The sequence below is a fragment of the Priapulus caudatus genome, unplaced genomic scaffold (genome assembly GCF_000485595.1).
Source record: "Priapulus caudatus unplaced genomic scaffold, Priapulus_caudatus-5.0.1 Scaffold925, whole genome shotgun sequence".
NCBI lineage: Eukaryota > Metazoa > Priapulida > Priapulimorpha > Priapulimorphida > Priapulidae > Priapulus > Priapulus caudatus.
The window spans coordinates 92,683-112,977 of record NW_014577986.1 but is presented as its reverse complement, the minus strand read 5'-3'; the positions used below and the strand labels follow the sequence as shown (position 1 = coordinate 112,977).

Here is a 20,295-nt window from a genome sequence, read left to right as displayed (position 1 = left end):
CGCTCCTCAAGTAGCAACAAACGACGACGCACAAGTTCAACGCTGAACGGCGGCGGCCATAAGGGGACACCGAGCACGCAACACCGCTAGTATAACCCACTCGAATAGCGCTGTTATCCAGACACGCGCGCGAGGCTCCAAGTGTCGCTTCACCAACGACACGTCGACTACACACAACCGGTAGTAGACACAATATCTACACCCAGACGCAAGCATCGTTGCTCCCATTAGATCCGAATTCCCTGCAACGTGCTATAACAGCACGCAGCGCTACGAATGATCGTTGCTATCACCTCGTGTCTCCTGCGCGCTTTAACCCCAGGCCCGCCGTCGTATTAGCTTCTCGTGATCTAGCAGCCTGATGAGACTTTACCAGTGCTGCACCGAACCAGTCGAATATGAATGCTCAGATACATCGAGATATCCCCTAGAGTCATTACATAAAGGAAAATGGTCCCGCCGTCGTTGGCTTTTTACTCCGTATTTAACCTTGGCTCTTATACCTTGAAAGCCACTGTTCTTGACAATTAAACTTTCTCTCGGTTCTTTGTAATCTATACTGCGCATTGCGATTACAAGACTGTCTCGGCGATTCCCGTCGGTCTCGTTGGGCTTTCTTACTTTGCGCCACACGCTCACCCCTTGCGCGATTATACACACTCAGACACGCGCCTCATCGTTTAAAGAAGCTAGACTATTATGGATAGCCATGTGTCGTTGTAGCCTGACGAGAGCACGAGAGCGACGAGGCGTGACTGTAGCCTCTCCAGCCGCAGTTTGCAGGCCCTCGACGACTTGCGCCGTCGAATCACTTCAGACGGACAGCTACCGGCCGCTTGCCCTCACGGCTCGATGCGCGACGTGGCGATCAGGACAGGTGTGCGCTCACGTCTCTTCGCCCTCATGCTCGTGAAGATCAGCAAGCTAGCGTCTCTGTGATGGCTTAGTGGACACCCTTAGCTCTCTTCCGCTTGATTGTTGCCTTCTGGTCCTCATCCTTGGATGCACCCTGCAAACACGAGCGACGATTGAGTCTCCCTAAGCGCTTCTCACCTGTAGCAATCACCGGCCCAGCGCGCAAACAACCCGCGCCTAATCTGGTCTAGGTACGAACTCCCCCTATACTCCACTTTCCTCGTGCAGCGTCCTGCCCAGCATAGCCACTAAAGAAGAAGGCCTTGTAGGGACAGGTCGTACCACTCGCCCTGTCACTATGACTGATTGCAATCTGGCGGCTCATGATCTCAATCCCCCTCAAAAGCATCCCCACCATCCAGTTCAACTCCACCAAAACCATCCAGCATCCCAAAACATCGCTCACGCGCTATTAATACTAGCCACAGGAGCACAGCTCCACGCGAAAGACATCCGCCAGTGACCTACCGAGTCCCAAATGCCCTTGCAACGCATAAAAATCCCTTCTACATCGTCTCACTCTCATTCTCAAGAAACCATCTTCTCTTCGTGCGCGCAAAATCACACCAGTGAAACATCGCCAAGCGAAGTCCGCCTATCCTCTCCCGAATGAACGGCATCCTTGCTCAGCGTATGACGCTCGCACCTCTGAGTTGATCCCTGCCTACGAACGGCGTAGTTCCGCGACCGAGCTGACTCAATCTGTGAGGTCGCGCTCTGTACTCGGCTCTCCACCCTGCCACAACGCGCATCACTCTGACTCGATGACGCTTCGGCTCAATTCTGCGCGGCTCGCGGTCTAAACGCAGGAGATGCTCGATGCTCGTGGCAGGAGCTCACGTTAACGCGCCACGTCTGGAGAACACACAACGCGGAAAACGGTGTGTATACGCGCTCTCCAGACAAGCTCCGAATGCTACTTGACTCAATCAATACACATAAGCCTCGGACACATGAGACATACTATCTCAGTTCCACCTCACGTAACTTGTCATTTACGGATCGTCGCAGGATGCGTTTTGTAGAGTTGATTGTATTTTATTATCGTTTATTTATTCAGTGAGTGATGTGTAATATACGAGTATAGGTATGCTTTTACACGTGGACAAAATAACACATAGATGTGGGTTATCAGGTTCAGAATGCAACACAACAGAGATCAGGTCACTCACTCACATATGAACTTATGACTCTGAGTAAGGCCAGATAACTTTGGGGCACAGCTGTCGTCCTAGAGTGTACTACGATATGTTAGTGCGAGTGCGACACCGACGCCTAGGGCACCACACTCGCGTGAAGCGCGCGCTCATGTAGAGCGACTCAGACCGACAGGGAGCTACAGCGTCCTCAAGAGACGTTAGGTTACGACAGCGGGTCAGATGTAAGCACACACATATTAGGCGTAAGATATATGATATTGCATGTGTAGCACCAGTGAACAGACGAGCGTCCGTAGCCGTTCACGTTTCAATCATTACCAGCCACACGAGCTCACATTGACGAGCGCCACAGTACCATCACTGCTCCAAACGACTATACGCGCGGTGCGAGTCAGTCACCCGTAGCTCCGCGTAGAACAAGCGACCAATTCTACTCAGTCGGCATGTCCTACTGAGAACCGCACGCGCGCATTTCATCTCCGTCAGGTATAGCGCGCGATGTCGCGAAGAGCCGCGGGCGTTCTACGTCGGCGCGGGCGTATGAGTCCGGGTTTGATAGACGTCCGCATACGCATGACAAAGGAGAGCGTCCGGCGGAGATGCGCGGCGCGGAGCAGCGTACCTCGTCGAGCGTGGGTTCTCGCTCGAGCATCACGGACAATGGCGTTCAGCGTGGCTCGCGACACAAAACTGCGCCCGCGTCCACGCTGCATCAAGCCACAGCACGTCCGTCCAAAGGTCTAGATTCTCCATGACTACAGCCGATGCGAAAAAAACACAATAAAATAATTTGGCACAAACACTTTACGAAAGTACTGGGCCACGATAGATCCACTTCACCATGCCACATTCTTGCAGTTCCAGCGAAATGGCCACCTGTCACAGAGAGAGAGAAACTCTGTCTCATAGAGAGGAGAGAGAAGAGCTATTAAGGGTTCTCCATGAGAAAGTTCACGCAGTGCGGTCATGTCGTGAGGCACTCCTTTGGAAGTCCCTAAGTTTCATCGCCACGCTGATTGACCCTCGCCTAAATCTGCCCAGATTACATTAAATATTAGACTCTAGCCTTATCTCGTTCTACACCATTCGAGCGATTAAGAACTAGTACACAGTAGTACGATTTCACGTGGTGCTCCGTTCGCTCGTTGCGCATAATGCACACTCCGATTGATACGAATATATACGACGTATAAATATATACCCTCGGAGGCCTTACTCCGATCTGCATTTGTGGAGGAGAATGGTGGGTGGTGCCGTCCCGCTCATGTGGTCGCTACAAAATTCTCACTGGCACGATAGTCGACGTGTCACCGGAAGCTACCATCTCGAGGCTCTGGAGTTGAAGGATTTAGTCCATCTAATAGCCCCAGGTAACAGGCGATGCTGCGACGACTGTAAGTCGGCGTTTGATGAGCCTTCGTCACCATCAGGATTAGCGTTCGCTCAGCTGCGGCCTTAGCTTATCTGCGTTGCGTCATATACATGTAGAATACAAGTTACGAATTAATATAGATATATCATTACATAACGTCGTGACGTCAGGGTTCTCGCACACTTGTGTACTAGTCCTCTATCGAGCGGATCGGCCTAAGGCTGAGTCCTACGACACGCTATGCAGAGAGAGCAAGACGAGTCTGGAAGTGAAGATAGTATGGGAATAATGATGACTACTAGGTGGTTTGGGACTAGGGCTTGGGGCGGCGCTGTGGGTGCAGGGCTGGTGCTTGGTGCGTTTGCGTGTCCTGCTTGCTTGCTTGCGTGCTGCTGTCCGTACTGGCCTGCTTGCGCGTGCGCGACTGGATGGTTGTGTTGGTGCTCGTTGATATAGTAGCCTGAACCTGCTGTCCTGCACTGAAGTGTTACGTGATGGGTGCGCTAGGTGGCTGGGTTGAGCATTACTGACTACTACAAATAATAATGACAATATAACGATACATGATACACAAAAGCAAACCCATAAACGAATACACAGGGTTATACAAGACTGGCAGATTCCGTTACCGCAAACGAGAGAGTCATATTATTCTGCTTACCAGCAACGTGTCGTGCGCGAGTGCAGACCCAATACTGTACAACATACACGCAACAAAGCGCGCAGCTGCGCGGTCGAGCTGACCTGGCTGAAGGACTGTAGAGCAAATGAGACGCAGGACCTTCTGCGTCGCCAGCATGTTCTCTCACTCGCCGCGCTCAGGAAGGAGCGAGGCTGAGGCCTGGCCCGCCCAACCATAATGCGACGACACTTGGCACGTTTGAGCGACCGGACTCGCGCGCGCCGTATCGAGACGACGCGTCGCACGTTGACTCCAACGCTACGTGACCGCAAGTCGTCGCTGCATGCGCTCTCTGAACGCGAACGACTGTGCAGGCGGTGTCAGACACCGGCATTTCTAGCGCTCGGGAAATCGTACGGAATCACCACGTGAGGTTGAAATAGCAGGAAGTCCTCGGACGTCGTGGTTAAAATCATATATTTAACTCTGTGTTATTCTTCTCATCAATCCGGAGTATGTAATATTAAACGAATACTTCATTATCAAGTCATATCTGAGGTAATATGAGTTAGAGCGAGGGAAGAGAATAGATGTGCTAAGTCTGGAAATGATGACGCCAATCTATGTCAGTCGGTGCGGGCGAGTAATTTTTCTATCATGTGTAGCTACGACTACTGTACAGAGAACTCTTCTACGCGTGATGTCTTACGCATGCCACAGCATACTGACGCTCCGCAGTCAGCGCTGCTGAGACGTCATGTACGGATAGCGCAGCAGACGTTACTAGTATGACCAGAGCTCGCGTTGAAGCAGACTGCGCACCTCGCGGCGCGACCGCACGGCGGAGCCGCTCCCTACTAGCGCAGGGCGCGCGCGTCATCTCACCGTAGGGGCCCGCGTTGCGCTGGCTCGGATTGCGTCTCCGTCACTGATCTGGACCCGAGGAAACGCCGCAGAAGGCGCGCAGACTCGACCGAGTGGCGTCGGGTGGACGGCACCGTATAACGCTGGCGTCCCAGCGCTCATGGACGCCCGACACGTCTGTCAGTACGGGCCCGCCCTCCAGGCTGTAAGCGTACTACTCCGACACCAGCAGCTGCTTCTTGGGGCTCGATGTATCTGTTTCCTCAGAAAGTCGTCGCGCTTCGGTTGATCTAAAAAAAAACACGCCACGATGAGTAAGCGATTCACATTTCATAGGAACTCATTCCCCTTTTTATTCGAAACTTTATCAGATACTATTATAAATGAAAAAAAAATTAAAAAAATAAAAGCGTCCGCATCGTACTGACGACGATCGCTACGATGGCGCACCTATGTCGTGCGTTAGACAGGCCAGCAGCTTGACGAGCGATTGCGACGCCGCATACGGGCCTCCGTCACTAAGGCAGCATCTTGGTTCGACTGACGGCCCTTCTCTACAGTCTTCAGCCAAGCACTGACAGCAGCTCCCTGGCCTGAGCAGGGCTGATCCCCTGCAAAAACAAACGCCCGCCACGCTACGTTGGTAGTGTCCTGACGCGATCGCCCACGCCCGCTCAGTACATTGTCACCGCCCCCCCACACACATCACACACACAACACACACACACACCACGCCACATATGTCGTCAATCTCCAGTTGTAAGTTAGCACATGTCAGCAAGATCAAGTGCAATACAGTTTGTATATATATATATATAACTTCGCTAACTTTATGTATATAACATGTTACCATATACATACACTACATGTATGATTTATTTAATACATCGCCAATCTCTACTGGCTCATTAATCACATTCTATCAAGATGTGTGTGACGCATGCGATGCTGCAGCGACTCCATCTCCTCCAAAAACAGACGACTAATTAAAGCTACACTGACATGAAGCATCCCTTAACGAACCCGGGACGCTGTGGCAACTCACGATGCAGCAGAAGGCTGCATTTCATGCAACAGAGGCAGGTAACGACTAATGTAACGCTAACGACCGCGCATCCCTACGACTCCGGAGCGCTTCTAGACCACTCACGACGAGAGAGGCTGCCGTCATGCAGAGCAGGTTAGGCGTTTCGCCACGGCCGACGTCGACGACTTCGAGCGCGATGCCGGTCGGAAGAAACGCTACGAGCTTGTCCGGCACCGCGCGTTAGGTGAATCGCTCGCACCACGCTGGACAGCTGCCCGCCAGGCGCAGCTGCACCAGCGTAAGCCCGGCGTGCACTGAAACAACGACAACATGCAGAGTGTGACAAGAACGCGCACGACGTCCATGTTACGTGTTGTCGATTACACCATTTGTTATTATTATTATTATTATTATTATGATAAAGATGCATGAATATTATTATTATTATTATTACGCAAAAAAGGCTTTGATTCGTTCTGGAGAAACTTGCTCGTGCTGCACAAAATTCTTAAAGGGATACAGGAGGGATGCCGGAAAGATGCGGGAAGGGATGCTGGGATGTTTGGGATGCTGGGATGTTTGGGATGCTGCGGCAGTTTGGGGATGCTGGGATGTTTGGGATGCTGGGATGTTTGGGATGCTGGGATGTTTGGGATGCTGGGATGTTTGGGATGCTGGGATGTTTGGGAATACAGGCGCGGGATGCTGTGGGGATGCTGGGATGTTTGGGAATACAGGCGGGATGCTGCGGGGATGCTGGCCTACCTTCCTGCTGCAGCAGAGGAACGAACATGTCGGCGACGGCCGCGGTGAGGCTCTGAGTCGCGCTCCCGGCCACCGCGTTGTTCGACAGGCTGCCGATGCCGCTCAGCACGCTCGTACGCTGCGCCGCCAACGACAACTTACCCTCGGCTCCTGCAAGCACAAACAATGACAAGACGCTCGACGATGAGACTCTGGTAAACCAGGGTAACACGAGAAGCAACGACGCGGCTCTGGTAAACCAGGGTAACACGAGAAGCAACGACGTGGCTCTGGTAAACCAAGGTAATACGAGAAGCAACGACGCGGCTCTGGTAAACCAGGGTAACACGAGAAGCAACGACGTAGAAGCAACGACGCGGCTCTGGTAAACCAGGGTAACACGAGAAGCAACGACGCGGCTCTGGTAAACCAGGGTAACACGAGAAGCACGCGGGTGAGTTCGCCGAGTGGTTCCTACGAGGATGTTACGAGCTGACGGAAACTAAAATATCAGCTGCTGTATATTATGGGCTTTTGTAAGAACAGAGTAGTTTTACTTTTGTATAAAGTGATTTTTATATTGATTTGTATAGAGTATTTTTGTTTTTATATTAGAGGCTGCTGTAACTATAACCGAAACTGTTGTATAATATGCGCTATCGTAAGCATCTTAAAAAGCTGTTGTAACTACTATAATAACTCCTGTTGTACATCACAGGACGTTGTAAGCTGTTGTAACTACTATAATAACTCCTGTTGTACATCACAGGACGTTGTAAGAATGGTTAGAATTATCGCAATGATATCAAAGAGCTTCGTAGCGTTACCAGGCTGCTGTTGCAACTACAATATGCCGTGTACTCTCACCACAATTGTATCACAGGCGGCTGTTGGCACGCGAATGCGTTGTCGTGGCAACACGACGGTGACGCCTACCGTTTAAGATGCTGAAGTAGTGGCGTGTGAGCGATTCGATGGCATCCGGATCACTGCACTGCTTCGCGAGATGCTTGGTGGCGACGCACGCTTCCTCGCGACTCCCCTCGTCCTTCGAGTAGAGGTTCGCTGCAAAGAACAACGCTACGTTCGAACCGCGCGTATCACGACGTTCCGAACCGCATGTATCACAGTGTTCCGTACTGCATGTATCACGGTGTTCCGAACCGCATGTATCACAGTGTTCCGTACTGCATGTATCACGGTGTTCCGAATCTCGCCGTACGAACGACGAGGTATCAGAGAACCGCGCAAACGAATGACGTCACAAACTAGTGAGAACGTCGCCACAAATTCAGGCACGACCGAGGATGCAATAGATGATATCCGAACCTGTATGGAAGGGTCACCCAAGGGAACCCCTGAAAGTGTCCCTCACGGACAAGTGTATTGTATGGAGGTGGCCACTAACAGAGCTCGAGTCTCATCACTCTATGACGGAACATAATATAGTAGAACTCGACTTAAAAATAATATGTATTGCAATTCTCTTACTTCCGATGTTTTTTCCCAGGTCGGATGCATACGCACTCAGGTCAATGGAAAGTCCGGACAACAGATGACCCACGCCTGCAATGGAAACGTGACAACCCTATCACCGAGTGAAAACCATCGCTATTTTAACATCTTCTGCTCGAACCGTAAGACAATTCAATCAAGCAAGGTCACCCGTCTTTCCTCGAGCGCTGGGAGAGGACCTACCTTCGAGAATGATCTCAGGACTTCTGAGCATTGCCTTCGTCACGGCGGGGAGAAAGATGCCCTTGAACTCCTCGTGAGTGGCATGCCGCAGCAGCCACTTGCTCCACTCCTTAGAAAGATCATTTACAATGAGACACGTCACAACCGGCAACGCACGTGCACACGCGTACACGCACACACACACACACACACATGTACACATGCGCACAAACGCGTACACGCACGCACGCACGCACGCACGCACGCACGCACGCACACACACACACATGTAATCACTCTAATGCACAGCATACACACAGTTCTACGCAAGCTGTCACACAAAAGTCTGACCTATCGATAGGAACATTTTAGAAGAACTTGTCAAACAGTCGAGCGATCATCTATTAAACCCAGTCGATCACTGACACATACTGGCAAGAGTGAGCTATTCAGTGTGTGTGTGTGTCGTGAGGATTCCAGATATCTTACCAGGATGTGCACCGGTGGTCTAGTCTTGCTGCTCAGTACAACCTTAATGTACACCTCAAGGAAACGCTTCTGTAAAGAACAACGATGCGGGCGAGTCAGCAAAACACACGACAGCTATCCGCGACAGCTACCCACGCAGACACGCAACTCACACTGCCACTACACGGTGGGTGCCATCAACAGATCGTATGTGAGTCAGCGTCACATCGCCGATTGCACAGCCGGCAACATCGCTAATGCGGTCACGAATCGGTACGTGACGCGCAGCGACAACTCACGTCGCACGTGATACAAACGCATCATCCATCTCGCGCTACCGCAAATGCTAAACGGTGATCACGATAGTGACGACTTGAACAGAGCGTGCAAGAGTCACTCGTTCCTGTCACTACAACATAGAGAAGTGGAGAATAACATAATATCTGCCTTTCCCTTTCGCATCAGGCATCGGCAACAAGGACTATGCGTAGTATGCAGCAGACGTCCTTCGCGGGACGTTACATTGTTTACCTTGTAGTTGCTGATGGCAGCAACGTTCTTCGTCTCGCTCCAGAATCGCATGAGACACGCCAGCATGCAGACTCCGCTCATCCCGGCGTCGCCGGCTAGCATCGCATCACCGTACAGCTCAGCCGTCCCCGGCACCTACAGCAGAGAGTACACAGAGTCACACGTAATGTTGTTAGCTGGCATCTACTACAACTCAGCTGTAAACAACACATCTAGACAGAGAGTACAGAGTCACGGGTAACTTCGCTAGCTAGTATCTAAGACACAGCTGTAGCTAGCACACCAAGAGCAGACATGCCAGTGTCACGATCATGTGAAGCCTCGTTAGCTGGCATCTACAAGTTAGCTCCACCCGTCACATGTAAACCAGACACACCAGTGTTGTCATGACCCCTAAACATCCCCGAGGAAACGCGAAAGCCAGGCTTTTCTCTATCCCTCTTTCGTTTAACTCGAGCTGAGCATTTAGGGAAGGAATACCTCGGAGGGACATACCCTGCCTCTTCATCCGCGAGCGTAAGCCTGCACTCACCATCTTCCATATTCGTCGTAGTTTGTTGTAGGCGCTCTTCGAGAGAACGCTCTTACGCGCCGCGAGACTCCCGTCCAGTAACTGTGCTTGTAGCGCCACCTACATGGTATAAGATTAAAGATCCGATGATCGCCACACACTGTCGTGCAAGCGGAACGGCGACATAGAATTCTATTTTTTAAATAAACATCCGCCCGCGCCCACTAATCTCTCGAATCCCACCTCGCATGTTATCTAGACAATACAATACAATACGTTATTGTACAATACAATACAATAATTTCACTGCAGCATCCCCGCTGCTCTAGCTCTTAGATTCGTTTAAATCGTTGTGCACTGCGAAGAATCGTCACGTTAATTAAAGCTACTTGCCAGTTTGGTGAACGACTGCTCTTTACAATCATCCGCGCTCTTGAACAGGCTTCTACAGACGATGGCCGTCCACACGAGAGCGCTGAGGCATAGGCGCGACGTCGACTGACTGTAGCGTCAACACAACGAAAGTTGCACAAAATATTTACACCAACACAATCGCACGTGTAACCCACATCGATGCTAGTCTACTTTGATTCGTAAAGTCCCAATACCTTATCGTCCCAATACCTGTGTCGTAATCGCAAAACCATATTTGTCAGCTCTATTAGGCTTCGTGGGGGCAGTGTACGAACTCCGTAACAGGCATAACTAAAGTTGTACAAACGTGTACAATGTACAAACCCCGACCGTAATCGAACTGCAGTTTCGTACTTTACTCTTTGGTCGCCTTGCAGTACTCACGTTGCAACCGACGTCTGCTTGATTTCGGACAGGACACTGGTCATGCAGGACAGCGTCGCCGGACCGTTGCTGGACGCCAGAGATACAAGAACTTTCGCCACATACTGTCGCGATTTCTTGTCCTGATACCTGACAATGCCATGAAATTCAAATATTTATTACACTACGTTTGAGCATCAAACCAATGCAGTGGTGATATCGAATAAATTAAGCAGAGTCGCAGAATATGTTCGATGAAAAACACAAACAGTGTAAGATTTTGTGAGAGGAATACACAACAAATGATGACAATATGAATTACATAAGGTGACGTGCTGCAGTTAAAACACAGTTGCGAACTTACCTTGACAGGGTTAGTGAAAGGGTCTTCAGTATTCCTTTTACGGTATTGTCTTGAACATCTATATAATATAGAATATTGTAATACACAGAGAAGAAGCTGGCCACGTGAGTGTATTATGTGTTGCCTTAACAAATATCACATTCATTATCAAATTTATATCCAAATATATAACAACTATTTATCTACCTTTTCCATTCTCCAAAAGTGATGTCACAGCCAGAAGGATTCTTTCTCTTTCTCGCCTCTTTGATGTTGTGATTTTCAACACCAATTCCTTCAGGATATCACTTGGCTAATAAAACACACAGTTATCAGTCATACTTATATCAGGGTTCTTCGCAATCCTCTAATTAAACACCGGTTCCAATATGCCTTCAAAGCTGAAGCTAATTTGGGACATGTGTCATATTCCTTCGTCCTTGTCTTACCTCCCTAATCAACATGCCTTAATTTCCAGCTGTTTAATTTCGACAATCTCACCACAGTCCCACCCACCTTAACGTATGTCTCCGAACCGATCGAGTGTACCTGTGTATTGGGGGCTGCTTATGACACGCGTATATGACTCCAATTGGTTAAACCTGCCAAGCCTCCCGCGCCCTCCCCACTCCATCCGTCCATAAACAGCATGCCTTCTCAAATATCCTGCTTACAGTGCTACTAGTTATATTGCTATGTCCTACAAACGGTAATTGTTTAATTTGTTAAGTAGCAAGTATGTTGTCGTGTATTTATTTCACTTTACATGAAGGGGATGTACACGTGATGCATGATGAGACCCGGGTTCCCACACTAGAATTGCGCCATGTACTGATGTAGAGCCTAGTGATCACACATGTCATGTGTCACGTATCAAGACACGCTTATGTACATGCACAGCACTACAAATAACATTGGCGATCTCCATCAACACAAAGGTGCCACGTTAATACTATAACAGTAACCGTCGTTGACGCGTTGATCATTTACATAAATGATATTGCACTAATCGACGACGACATGATAAATGCCGGCCAAACATCGCCGTAATGAAAAATACCTGCACGAGATTCGCCATTATGGTCAAGTGAACAGTCTTTCCTGCAACGAAACATGCATGTACAGCCGGTAACCGGTGCCCTGGGTCATGTACCCTGTCAATCAGGGCAATGTAATGATTTGTTTGCCTAAATACTGCCACTCCTCGTTGTAAAATTTTTGAACTGTGGCCACAGCGTCATCAATTAATTCTATTTAAGTTTTGATATCATGTAAAACTTGATGAACGCATTTATTTTTCTTCTATGCATATGCCATGGCATGGGAACTTGAAAGCTGCGATTTCCATGATATGTCATAGGTCATGGGTCATAGCTATCCCATAATTCACGACCACGTGAATCGACACATGTTGTGGTGATCTGTTGTTGTGTTCAGTCATATCAAGATAGTAATCAAGCCACAGACAGAAATGTTCAGAAACGTCGTGTCGCAGGTACCTATTAATAGAGTTAGATATGTACATAAACAGGATATACAATATCCAGAGCATTGCGGCACAGTGTCAGTGTCGACTGTCGCAGTGTCGGTCATACCTGGCCCCTAGCTCCAAGAAACGGTATTGGCTATTGCTACTGCTAGGGTTAGAATACCGGTAGAATAGCTACCGTTAGAATAGGTGTATTGTCAATTGGACGTTAGTCACACAGCCTGGTCGGGTTAACCTGACCCCTAGCCATTGCCCCTACGTTGGAGATACAAAAGACATGTAAAGTGTATTTCATTGCTCAGTAGACAGTACTAAAAGTAAAAGAACAGCTATTTTCCCTCTAGCTCATTCCAACCCTACAGAGAGAGTTCTGCACATCGGCTACGTTACGACAAACCTATGAGAAATGTGAGTATGCAGTGCCAGTGGCATAGCTAAGTCATTATGGAGGTGTGGGGGGGGGGAGCAAAGCCATGCACAGTTTGTGCTAGGGGCATTTATCTGGGAGGGGGCAAGTGCCACCCGCCCCCCGTTTCCATTCTAGCTATGACCCTTGTCTGTCGATGTAGTTCACATGTAGATGCTTCAAAATACACATCCGTTTGTTTGAAATATATCGATATGTATATACATTTGCATGTCTATGTCAATCCCAATATCTGCATGTTACCATGGGTGTGTCGTCTTATCGAGTTGCCTGTCTTTCTGTCTGTCCATCAATCTGTCTGTGCATTCCTCAGTCTTTCGAGATTTATTTGTGTATGTGTTGTGTATGTGTTGTGTTTGCTGCTGCAGGTATAAATCAGGTAACACTACTTGGAAGAGTAGGTGCAGATCCAATGCTGCGAGGAACTGAACAGCACCCAGTTGTAATATTCTCCATGGCAACAAACATGGTGTACACAGATGCCAATCAAGGTAATTAACAGTCAACATGTTCTATGTGTAGCAGTTCAACAAAAAACAACAACGAAGTGATTAATATCATGCAATGACTATGTAGTTAGAACGTAATATTGTAATTTGCTTTGTTATAGAGCGGACACAGAAGGCAGAGTGGCATCGCATCAGTATATTTAAGCCCACTCTCAGAGAACCAATGATGAATTACCTGAAGAAAGGGTAAGCATCGTTACTATATCTTCTGTGCACCTTGTACAATTCAAGTGGTTGTTAATGAACTGGAGAATACACAGGGATTGTAAAACAAGCGAGTGTTGTCGTTTGCATGGTTTAGGCAGCTTATCTCTTTACAAAACGTACTTATGTGTCATGTTCATGTCACTATCGCAAATGTATGTCACGTATATGTGACCTGTATGTGACATTATGTGAAATAAGACTCATGTTTCGCTTACATGTGCCATATACTTCAAGTTATGTCATTCATAAGCCACGAGTAGGTAGGGCAGGAATCTCGTGTGGTTTACACGTTACACGCGCATCGGATTTCGAGTGATTTGAACCTACATCGCTGCTACATTGCTGTGTAATCATGTGTGTTTCAGCATGCGTGTTCACGTCAGCGGTCGGCTGAGTTACGGAATGATCACAGACGCGAGCGGCGTACAGAGGAGTACAACCAGCATCGTTGCCGGTTCGTATAGCGGCGGTTTGCCGCACGTTTCCGAGATTACAGAAACCCGTCATTCGAGTGGATGTGTATTTTCTTGCTCATTATCGTTGACTTGCGTCAAAACGGATTTTCAATCTTTCCATTGTTGTCTACTAAGTGTGATAAATAGGGAGTAAGCATTTATTCTCTAGATGGAGAATTATATTATTTTGCTGGGCATTCTCTGCATTTATAACTAGAATTATTTTTAATCAAATTTATATAATGACCTTACACAGGTAATCTAAGTCACTCAATTAGCTGTGGCATTAGTTGTAATATTAATGGCTTTCAAATTATAAAAAACATTGATGAACAATTTATTATTCCTTTTGCCAATAAAAATACTGTTATTTCGTTGCAGATGATGTCATATTCCTGAGCAGTTCACGTGACAGTGGGCAAGATTTGGCAGCGAGCACCGACGAACCATTATAGAACTCGATGCATGTTTTCTTGGCATTCCTTGTCTTAAGTTGGTATATATTCAACCAGTGTCATAGTGTAGATTGGACTGTAGCAGCAACATATGCTGTTTAGTGTGCCTTGTTTTGGCTGAATGCCTGTCGTTAAAACGGGTATGGCTATCGTGTGAGAAAGTTGTCATGAGCGCTACCATGAACGTATCTGTATGAGTATGTTCACGTTTTTGGTGCTACAGCAACCTAAAATATTGGCCCAGAATCGTGTTTTACAGTTAAGGTGTTTATGAAGGATAGAGTATTGTGGCCAATTTTAGCATTCCTTCAGTCATGGGAACCATGCAGATAAATTTCATTGTGGATATCATGTTGTCTTTTATATACGAAAGTTTACAGCAATCGTCGAAGAGATAAATAAATGTAAACGTCCAAGTAGTTCACGTGATGTTAATTGTCAAAGGATCCTAAATAAAACGATAGTTTCATTTGTATAAAATATCTGTATAATTTTTTCTCCAAAAAATCCAAGAATTAAAAAATTCATTTTTTGCTATTTGTATGCCATGCAAATAATATAGGGTACATTCAAACACGGAATCCAAGCTGTTTTTTTAATGAATTTTAGACATTTATTAGATAAATAATATACACAATATTACTTGCTAAAAGTTGCTGTAATAATTATAGATTTAAATTTTTACACGTACGCCATGATGGTACTTGGACGTTGCTAAGAGAGTTGCTGCCTACCGCGCGAAATGTGTTTGACGATGCTTGCGGCCATGCTTCACGATGCACGTAGCTAGCATCCGCAGCAAACTATCGTGTCATGTCACTGACAGGATTTCGTATGCAGATCGAATATGCGAGGTTAAACGTAATTTTGATTTGGGGAAAAAATGTCCGGCGCAGCCCTCTTCACACACTGCCACCATTACAACCATAGACCCCTGTCACAGTGAATGCTAGATTGCCAAAAACCAACGTGTATATAATATACATACATACATATATATATATACATATAGCTGTTGCAGCGGCAGCACTTTAACCTGTTAAGACCTACAACACAAATCGTGTGCTCTTGCTGCTGTGCTGGAAGCTTCTCTCTCTACTGCATAAATGCACGCAGCTCGGACGAAACCCCTGACAACTCACCGCCCCACGAGACCAACGAAGAAATATATCTACGACGAGAAATTGCCAGTTCGTGTACAGATTCCTGTTACGACGATCACTCACAATATTCCACTTATAACAAGTTGCTCACATGAACTCATGATTTCACTACGTCCGGCTGGGGACAAATTACATCCAGCCATTAAAAAGAAAAAGAAAAACGACACTTCATGAGGTTGAAATATACATGCTCCTGGAATTTAAGTTATTGTAGAGATGAACATAACACTCGTGATAAAATGCTACTTTGATCTTTTTGGCACCGTAAAATAGACTTGCATTTATGTATGAAGCAACAGTTAATAACCAACGAAAACAGCAAAATATTATTTAGACAAATTTAAAGACAAAAAATATGCTGTTACCGTCGGGGGGAAAAAATACTTTAGTAACATCGTGTGCAAACGTTGTGATTGTGCTTATCACAAAATCTGTCAATTATCTTCTAGGAAGAATTCGATCGAAGGATCGAACTCTCAATAAAACATTCTCGCTGTCCTCGATCTGCAGTTATGCGACGAAAGTTTACGGCGCGACAGACGCCAATAGCGAGCGAATTCAGTAGATTACACATTCACAAGTTACATAACCTTGACACAGACGCCATCGACCCTGACCGACTTGCTCTGCGGGAATGCATAGAGAGCCGAGAAGAAAGCGACGAAACGTGCAGTGATACACATCGTCGATAGGATAGAACTACCCTATCTGCCTGCTGTGCGTGACATCACGCAGCCATAGCCAATCAGCGTTGCGATAGAACGTTCTAAAATAACGAGTAGCAGCGAACTGCTGCATATCCGCCATTTTGGCGTGCACACGCGTGACAAACCGCCTACAAACTGGGCGAGACTGACCGACCGAACGACCAGGCAACAATGTCCTCTGACAGGGCGTGTGGATAATTCGCTCGCACATACGTCCATTCATTAGATTAAAGGACAGATGAAACACCGCCACTCAAGGTGATAGCAGTAAGTGTGAAAACCATTTGCATCCCACTACATCTGTCAACAGTAAGGGTGTGCGTGGTTCACACACGATCATCGCTTCCCACACGCTTTATGCATCCCTCGCAGAGCCCGCGATCGAAGACGGCAAAACTTAAACACAGTGGTCACCTTCGTCGAGCCGACTCTCGGGAGTTTGTACTACGCTCTCCGTCCGCACCGGCTCTCCTCACGCGTGCACTAATGCCGCGGCGTGCGGAGAGGCGTCGCGGCGCGCACGGAGAGGCGCCGCGGCGCGTATGGAGAGGCGCCGCGGCGTGTACGGAGAGGTGCCGCGTACGAAGCTCCCCCGAGCCGGAAAAAACTCACAACAACACGAGAGTACGATAATCGAAACCAAAATATATAACTTTTCATCTTTTAGGTACAACAACGATAACAACAATGGCAACAACAGATTCCAAGCCGATTAATGCGAATTCCTCCAACCAGAATGCGGCACATGCATTCATCTCTCTTTACATTACACTGTACAATGCAACAATGGCTCATTGATTCTAGATGACAAAATATGGGAATTGCTCCCTCTTCACATAAAATAGGGTAACGATGATTCACAAAGCAAAGGATTTAAGATTCTAATAGGATAAATCTCAAATAAAGATATATGATAGACGAATGCCAGTGATGACCTGGCATGTTAAACTCTCTCTGTCTTTATTTGTCTCACTATCTCTGCCTGTCCCTGTCTGTCGTTCTCCCTCTCACACACGTGCGCACACGCACGTACAGATACACACACCCCTTCCCTCTCAAACTTTTGTTCACTCACACACGTGCTCCCTACCTCTTTTGTCTTTCTGCACCTTCCCTTGCCCTTTCCTCTCTTATTTCTCTCTCCCCTACCCTCCTTTCACAGTTTATCACTCACACACTCTTCCTGACTCCCTCAATCTGTTTCTCTTTCTCTCATTCTCTCTCTCACACACACTCACTCTCTCTCTCTCTCTCTCTCTCTCACCTCACCTCCCTCGCTGTTGTCTCACCATCAGTATAAGCCTACTTCCTGCAGAACTCCCGTCTCTTGCTAAGACCCACTAGGAAGGCATAAAAATACATTTTACGAATGTCGTGAATGACTGGCAAATATAACGCCGCCTCGTCTCTCTCGCACGCGTCTGCCGCCCGGCCGCCCGGCCATGCGACGACGCCTGGAGAGGAAGGGGAGAGGGGAGGAGACGGTTCGCATCTCAACAAGTTTCTCCTTCATCCCCAACAAATGACGCTCCGGCACGGTAAAGCCGGCCGCCGCGCGACCCGGGTTCAAAGGTCAAACAGTTTACCGCAGAGGTCGAGCCAGCAGACGCCGCCCCGACATCCTCATAGGAACAGTCACCACTGCGGCTGCGTCGCCGCGGCAACGGACTCTCCATGGCGACCCTGCGACTACTCGTACTGCGTCTGCGGGTTTGCGCCGTTCTTCTTGGAGCTCTTGCGCTTGAAGCTGCCGCCGACCGATCGCTGCTTGCACACCTGGTTCGCTGAGCCGTGCCGCATCCTGTTCGTCGCTCCGTTCGCCTGCGAGTACTCCAGCACCTGCGCAGAGAGGACGCGTGAGAGAGAAAGACAGACATAAGCGGCGGCAGGCATCTCAGGTTCGTGGTTTCCGCGCGCGATCTCGGACGACCGCTCGGTTGGCGTTTCGCCGAGACGCGCGCCCCCGACACGAGACCGATTCCCGCGAATTCCTCGATTTCTTAAATTTCGTCTGAGTTAGTCGTTACTCGTAACCCTTGCGCCTGCCAGAATCGCGCATTTATCCGCAAGCATCCCGTCTCATCCCGTGACCTGGCTTACTCGTTATCTCGCTTAACCCCATGACCTCCCTCTGACCCTGTTGATCCCTGCGACCTCCCCCTGACCCCACTTACCCCCGCTTTCCCGCTCACCCCTGCGACCTCCAGCTGACCTCGCTTACTCCCGTGACCTCCCCGTGACCTTGCTTACCCCCGTGACCTCCTTCTCGGTCGGGGAGCTCAGCGTGAGGCTGGACATGGAGGAGGAGAGGTTGAGGTTGGAGGAGACGGAGAGTGTGCTCGGGTACTGCGACAGCTGCTCCGCATCGTCCCCGGGCAACCCCGTCTCTACCATCGCCTCGAGGCAGTTCACAAACAGCTCGGCGTTGTCGGGGCTCGCCGTCGTCTGCAACGAGAAACAAGCGAACGTCACAAACAGCTCGGCGTTGTCCGGGCTCGCCGTCGTCGGCAACGAGAAACAAGCGAACGTCAAAGATGCATGTTGTCGGCAACGAGAACAAGCGAACGCGTAGAAACACCCGACGTCGGCAACAAAAAAGGGGGGCGTTGCAAACGAGGGTTGCTCACTGACGCCTGCAATAAACAAGTGAACGGCTAGAAACGCGGGTCGCACACCGTCGTCTGCAACAAACAAGTGAACAACCACAAACATCGCTGCTCGCCATCGGCTCTGACGAACAAGTGAGCGTTAGAAACGTGGCTACATCAGACAGTACAGGAAATCACGTTGAAAACGGGAACCGGCAATGCGTGTTGAGTCGACCTGAGCACTCACCTTGCAAAAAGGCCCCGCAAACCGCCAAAGCCCTCCGAATCCACAGCCTGCAACGTATGAACCACACGTAAGTACACCGCACCGATACGACAGCCAGCAATCACAGTAGACAAGTCAACCCGAAAAACATTTCCCCATTTTCCAAAACCTGAGCCAGAGCGTGACTCTGCCCCCGCCCCCGCCCCCGGCCCTCCTCCGCCCCCGGCCCCGGCGCGGCAGCGTGGCAGACGTACTTTGCAGGTAGCTGAGCTGCAGCTGCTGCGAGGACGAGTCTTCGTATGCGATCATGTTCTGGATGATGCTCTGCACAGCGTTCAGGATTACCTGGTCGTGGCAGAGTGCCAGCACGCTGTTGATCTTAGCGTCCACGAGGCTGTGTCTGCAAGCGACGACAGACGCACGGACGGACGGACGGTAAGCATTTTTTTGATATACAACGTATACGTGACAATTCCCCCCGTTAGCGTCGTAGTTAGGAATCCCGAAAACCACGACAAAGATGGACGGTGAATAAAATATTTTTTTTTACCAACTTTTAGTGTTTTTAGGAATTTTTTTACAAATTGCCCCATTAATGTCGTTGTTAGGTTCCTGAAAACCGCTAGTTTAACCGAAACGACGTTACATGAAACCGTTAAAAATGTTTAAGTTTTAAACTCGTTAAAATAAATTTTACGAATAAAAATAAAGTAAAACATCTGTTGTAAAGTAAAGGGTTAAATTTTCTGAGTTTATAGAAAGTTCTTCATCAAACTGCACTGAGCAAAAGGTGACGCCCCCCACAGTCCCTGGATCGCGTCGCGATGTCGTTGCCACGGCGACGCGACGCATCTACTCACATGACGGGGAAAACTTTAGGGAAGACGACGGATGCCTCGGCGAGATACTCGTAGAGAATGCGCGCCTCGTTCTCATCCGTCGTGTTACGCACCAGTGTCGCCTGCATGGAGAGAGAGAGAGAGGTACGCTGAGCGGGGACAGCTAATGGAAGGAGAGAGGGAGAGAGAGAGAGAGAGAGAGAGAGAGAGAGAAAGAGA

The 20,295-nt window shown here is 48.6% G+C and overlaps 3 protein-coding genes across 3 annotated transcripts in view; 1 reads left to right on the top strand and 2 right to left on the bottom strand.

Annotated features, from left to right (window-relative positions):
• The window catches only part of LOC106814433 (translational activator GCN1-like), a 54,598-nt gene extending 42,308 nt beyond the window's left edge, over positions 1-12,290 (bottom strand). The window contains 12 exon segments of the mRNA XM_014818750.1: positions 6,726-6,875; positions 7,641-7,769; positions 8,196-8,270; positions 8,403-8,511; positions 8,871-8,939; positions 9,381-9,515; positions 9,913-10,011; positions 10,285-10,393; positions 10,690-10,818; positions 11,033-11,090; positions 11,219-11,324; positions 12,072-12,290. Coding sequence (XP_014674236.1) covers positions 6,726-6,875; positions 7,641-7,769; positions 8,196-8,270; positions 8,403-8,511; positions 8,871-8,939; positions 9,381-9,515; positions 9,913-10,011; positions 10,285-10,393; positions 10,690-10,818; positions 11,033-11,090; positions 11,219-11,324; positions 12,072-12,089 — 1,186 coding nt within the window. The 5' untranslated portion in view covers positions 12,090-12,290.
• A 93-nt stretch (positions 12,291-12,383) lies between these two features.
• On the top strand, positions 12,384-15,033 carry LOC106814435 (single-stranded DNA-binding protein, mitochondrial-like). Its single transcript, XM_014818752.1, has 6 exons — positions 12,384-12,506; positions 12,845-12,908; positions 13,296-13,418; positions 13,538-13,622; positions 14,009-14,097; positions 14,480-15,033. The coding sequence occupies exons 1-6, from the start codon at positions 12,483-12,485 to the stop codon at positions 14,551-14,553; spliced, it is 459 nt and encodes a 152-aa protein (XP_014674238.1). The 5' UTR covers positions 12,384-12,482; the 3' UTR covers positions 14,554-15,033.
• A 110-nt stretch (positions 15,034-15,143) lies between these two features.
• The window catches only part of LOC106814432 (neurofibromin-like), a 69,580-nt gene continuing 64,428 nt past the window's right edge, over positions 15,144-20,295 (bottom strand). Inside the window, 5 exon segments of the mRNA XM_014818749.1 lie at positions 15,144-18,262; positions 18,674-18,868; positions 19,259-19,305; positions 19,492-19,637; positions 20,098-20,198. Of these exon segments, the coding sequence (XP_014674235.1) occupies positions 18,113-18,262; positions 18,674-18,868; positions 19,259-19,305; positions 19,492-19,637; positions 20,098-20,198 (639 nt within the window). The 3' untranslated portion in view covers positions 15,144-18,112.

Excerpts from the sequence above, each read along its gene's own strand:
- LOC106814435 (XM_014818752.1), top strand. The coding sequence starts at position 12,483 with ATGTTCAGAAACGTCGTGTCGCAG. Across the intron at positions 12,909-13,295 it reads ACGACAAACCTATGAGAAAT|GTATAAATCAGGTAACACTA; the intron begins GTGAGTATGCAG and ends TTGCTGCTGCAG. Across the intron at positions 14,098-14,479 it reads TACAACCAGCATCGTTGCCG|ATGATGTCATATTCCTGAGC; the intron begins GTTCGTATAGCG and ends ATTTCGTTGCAG.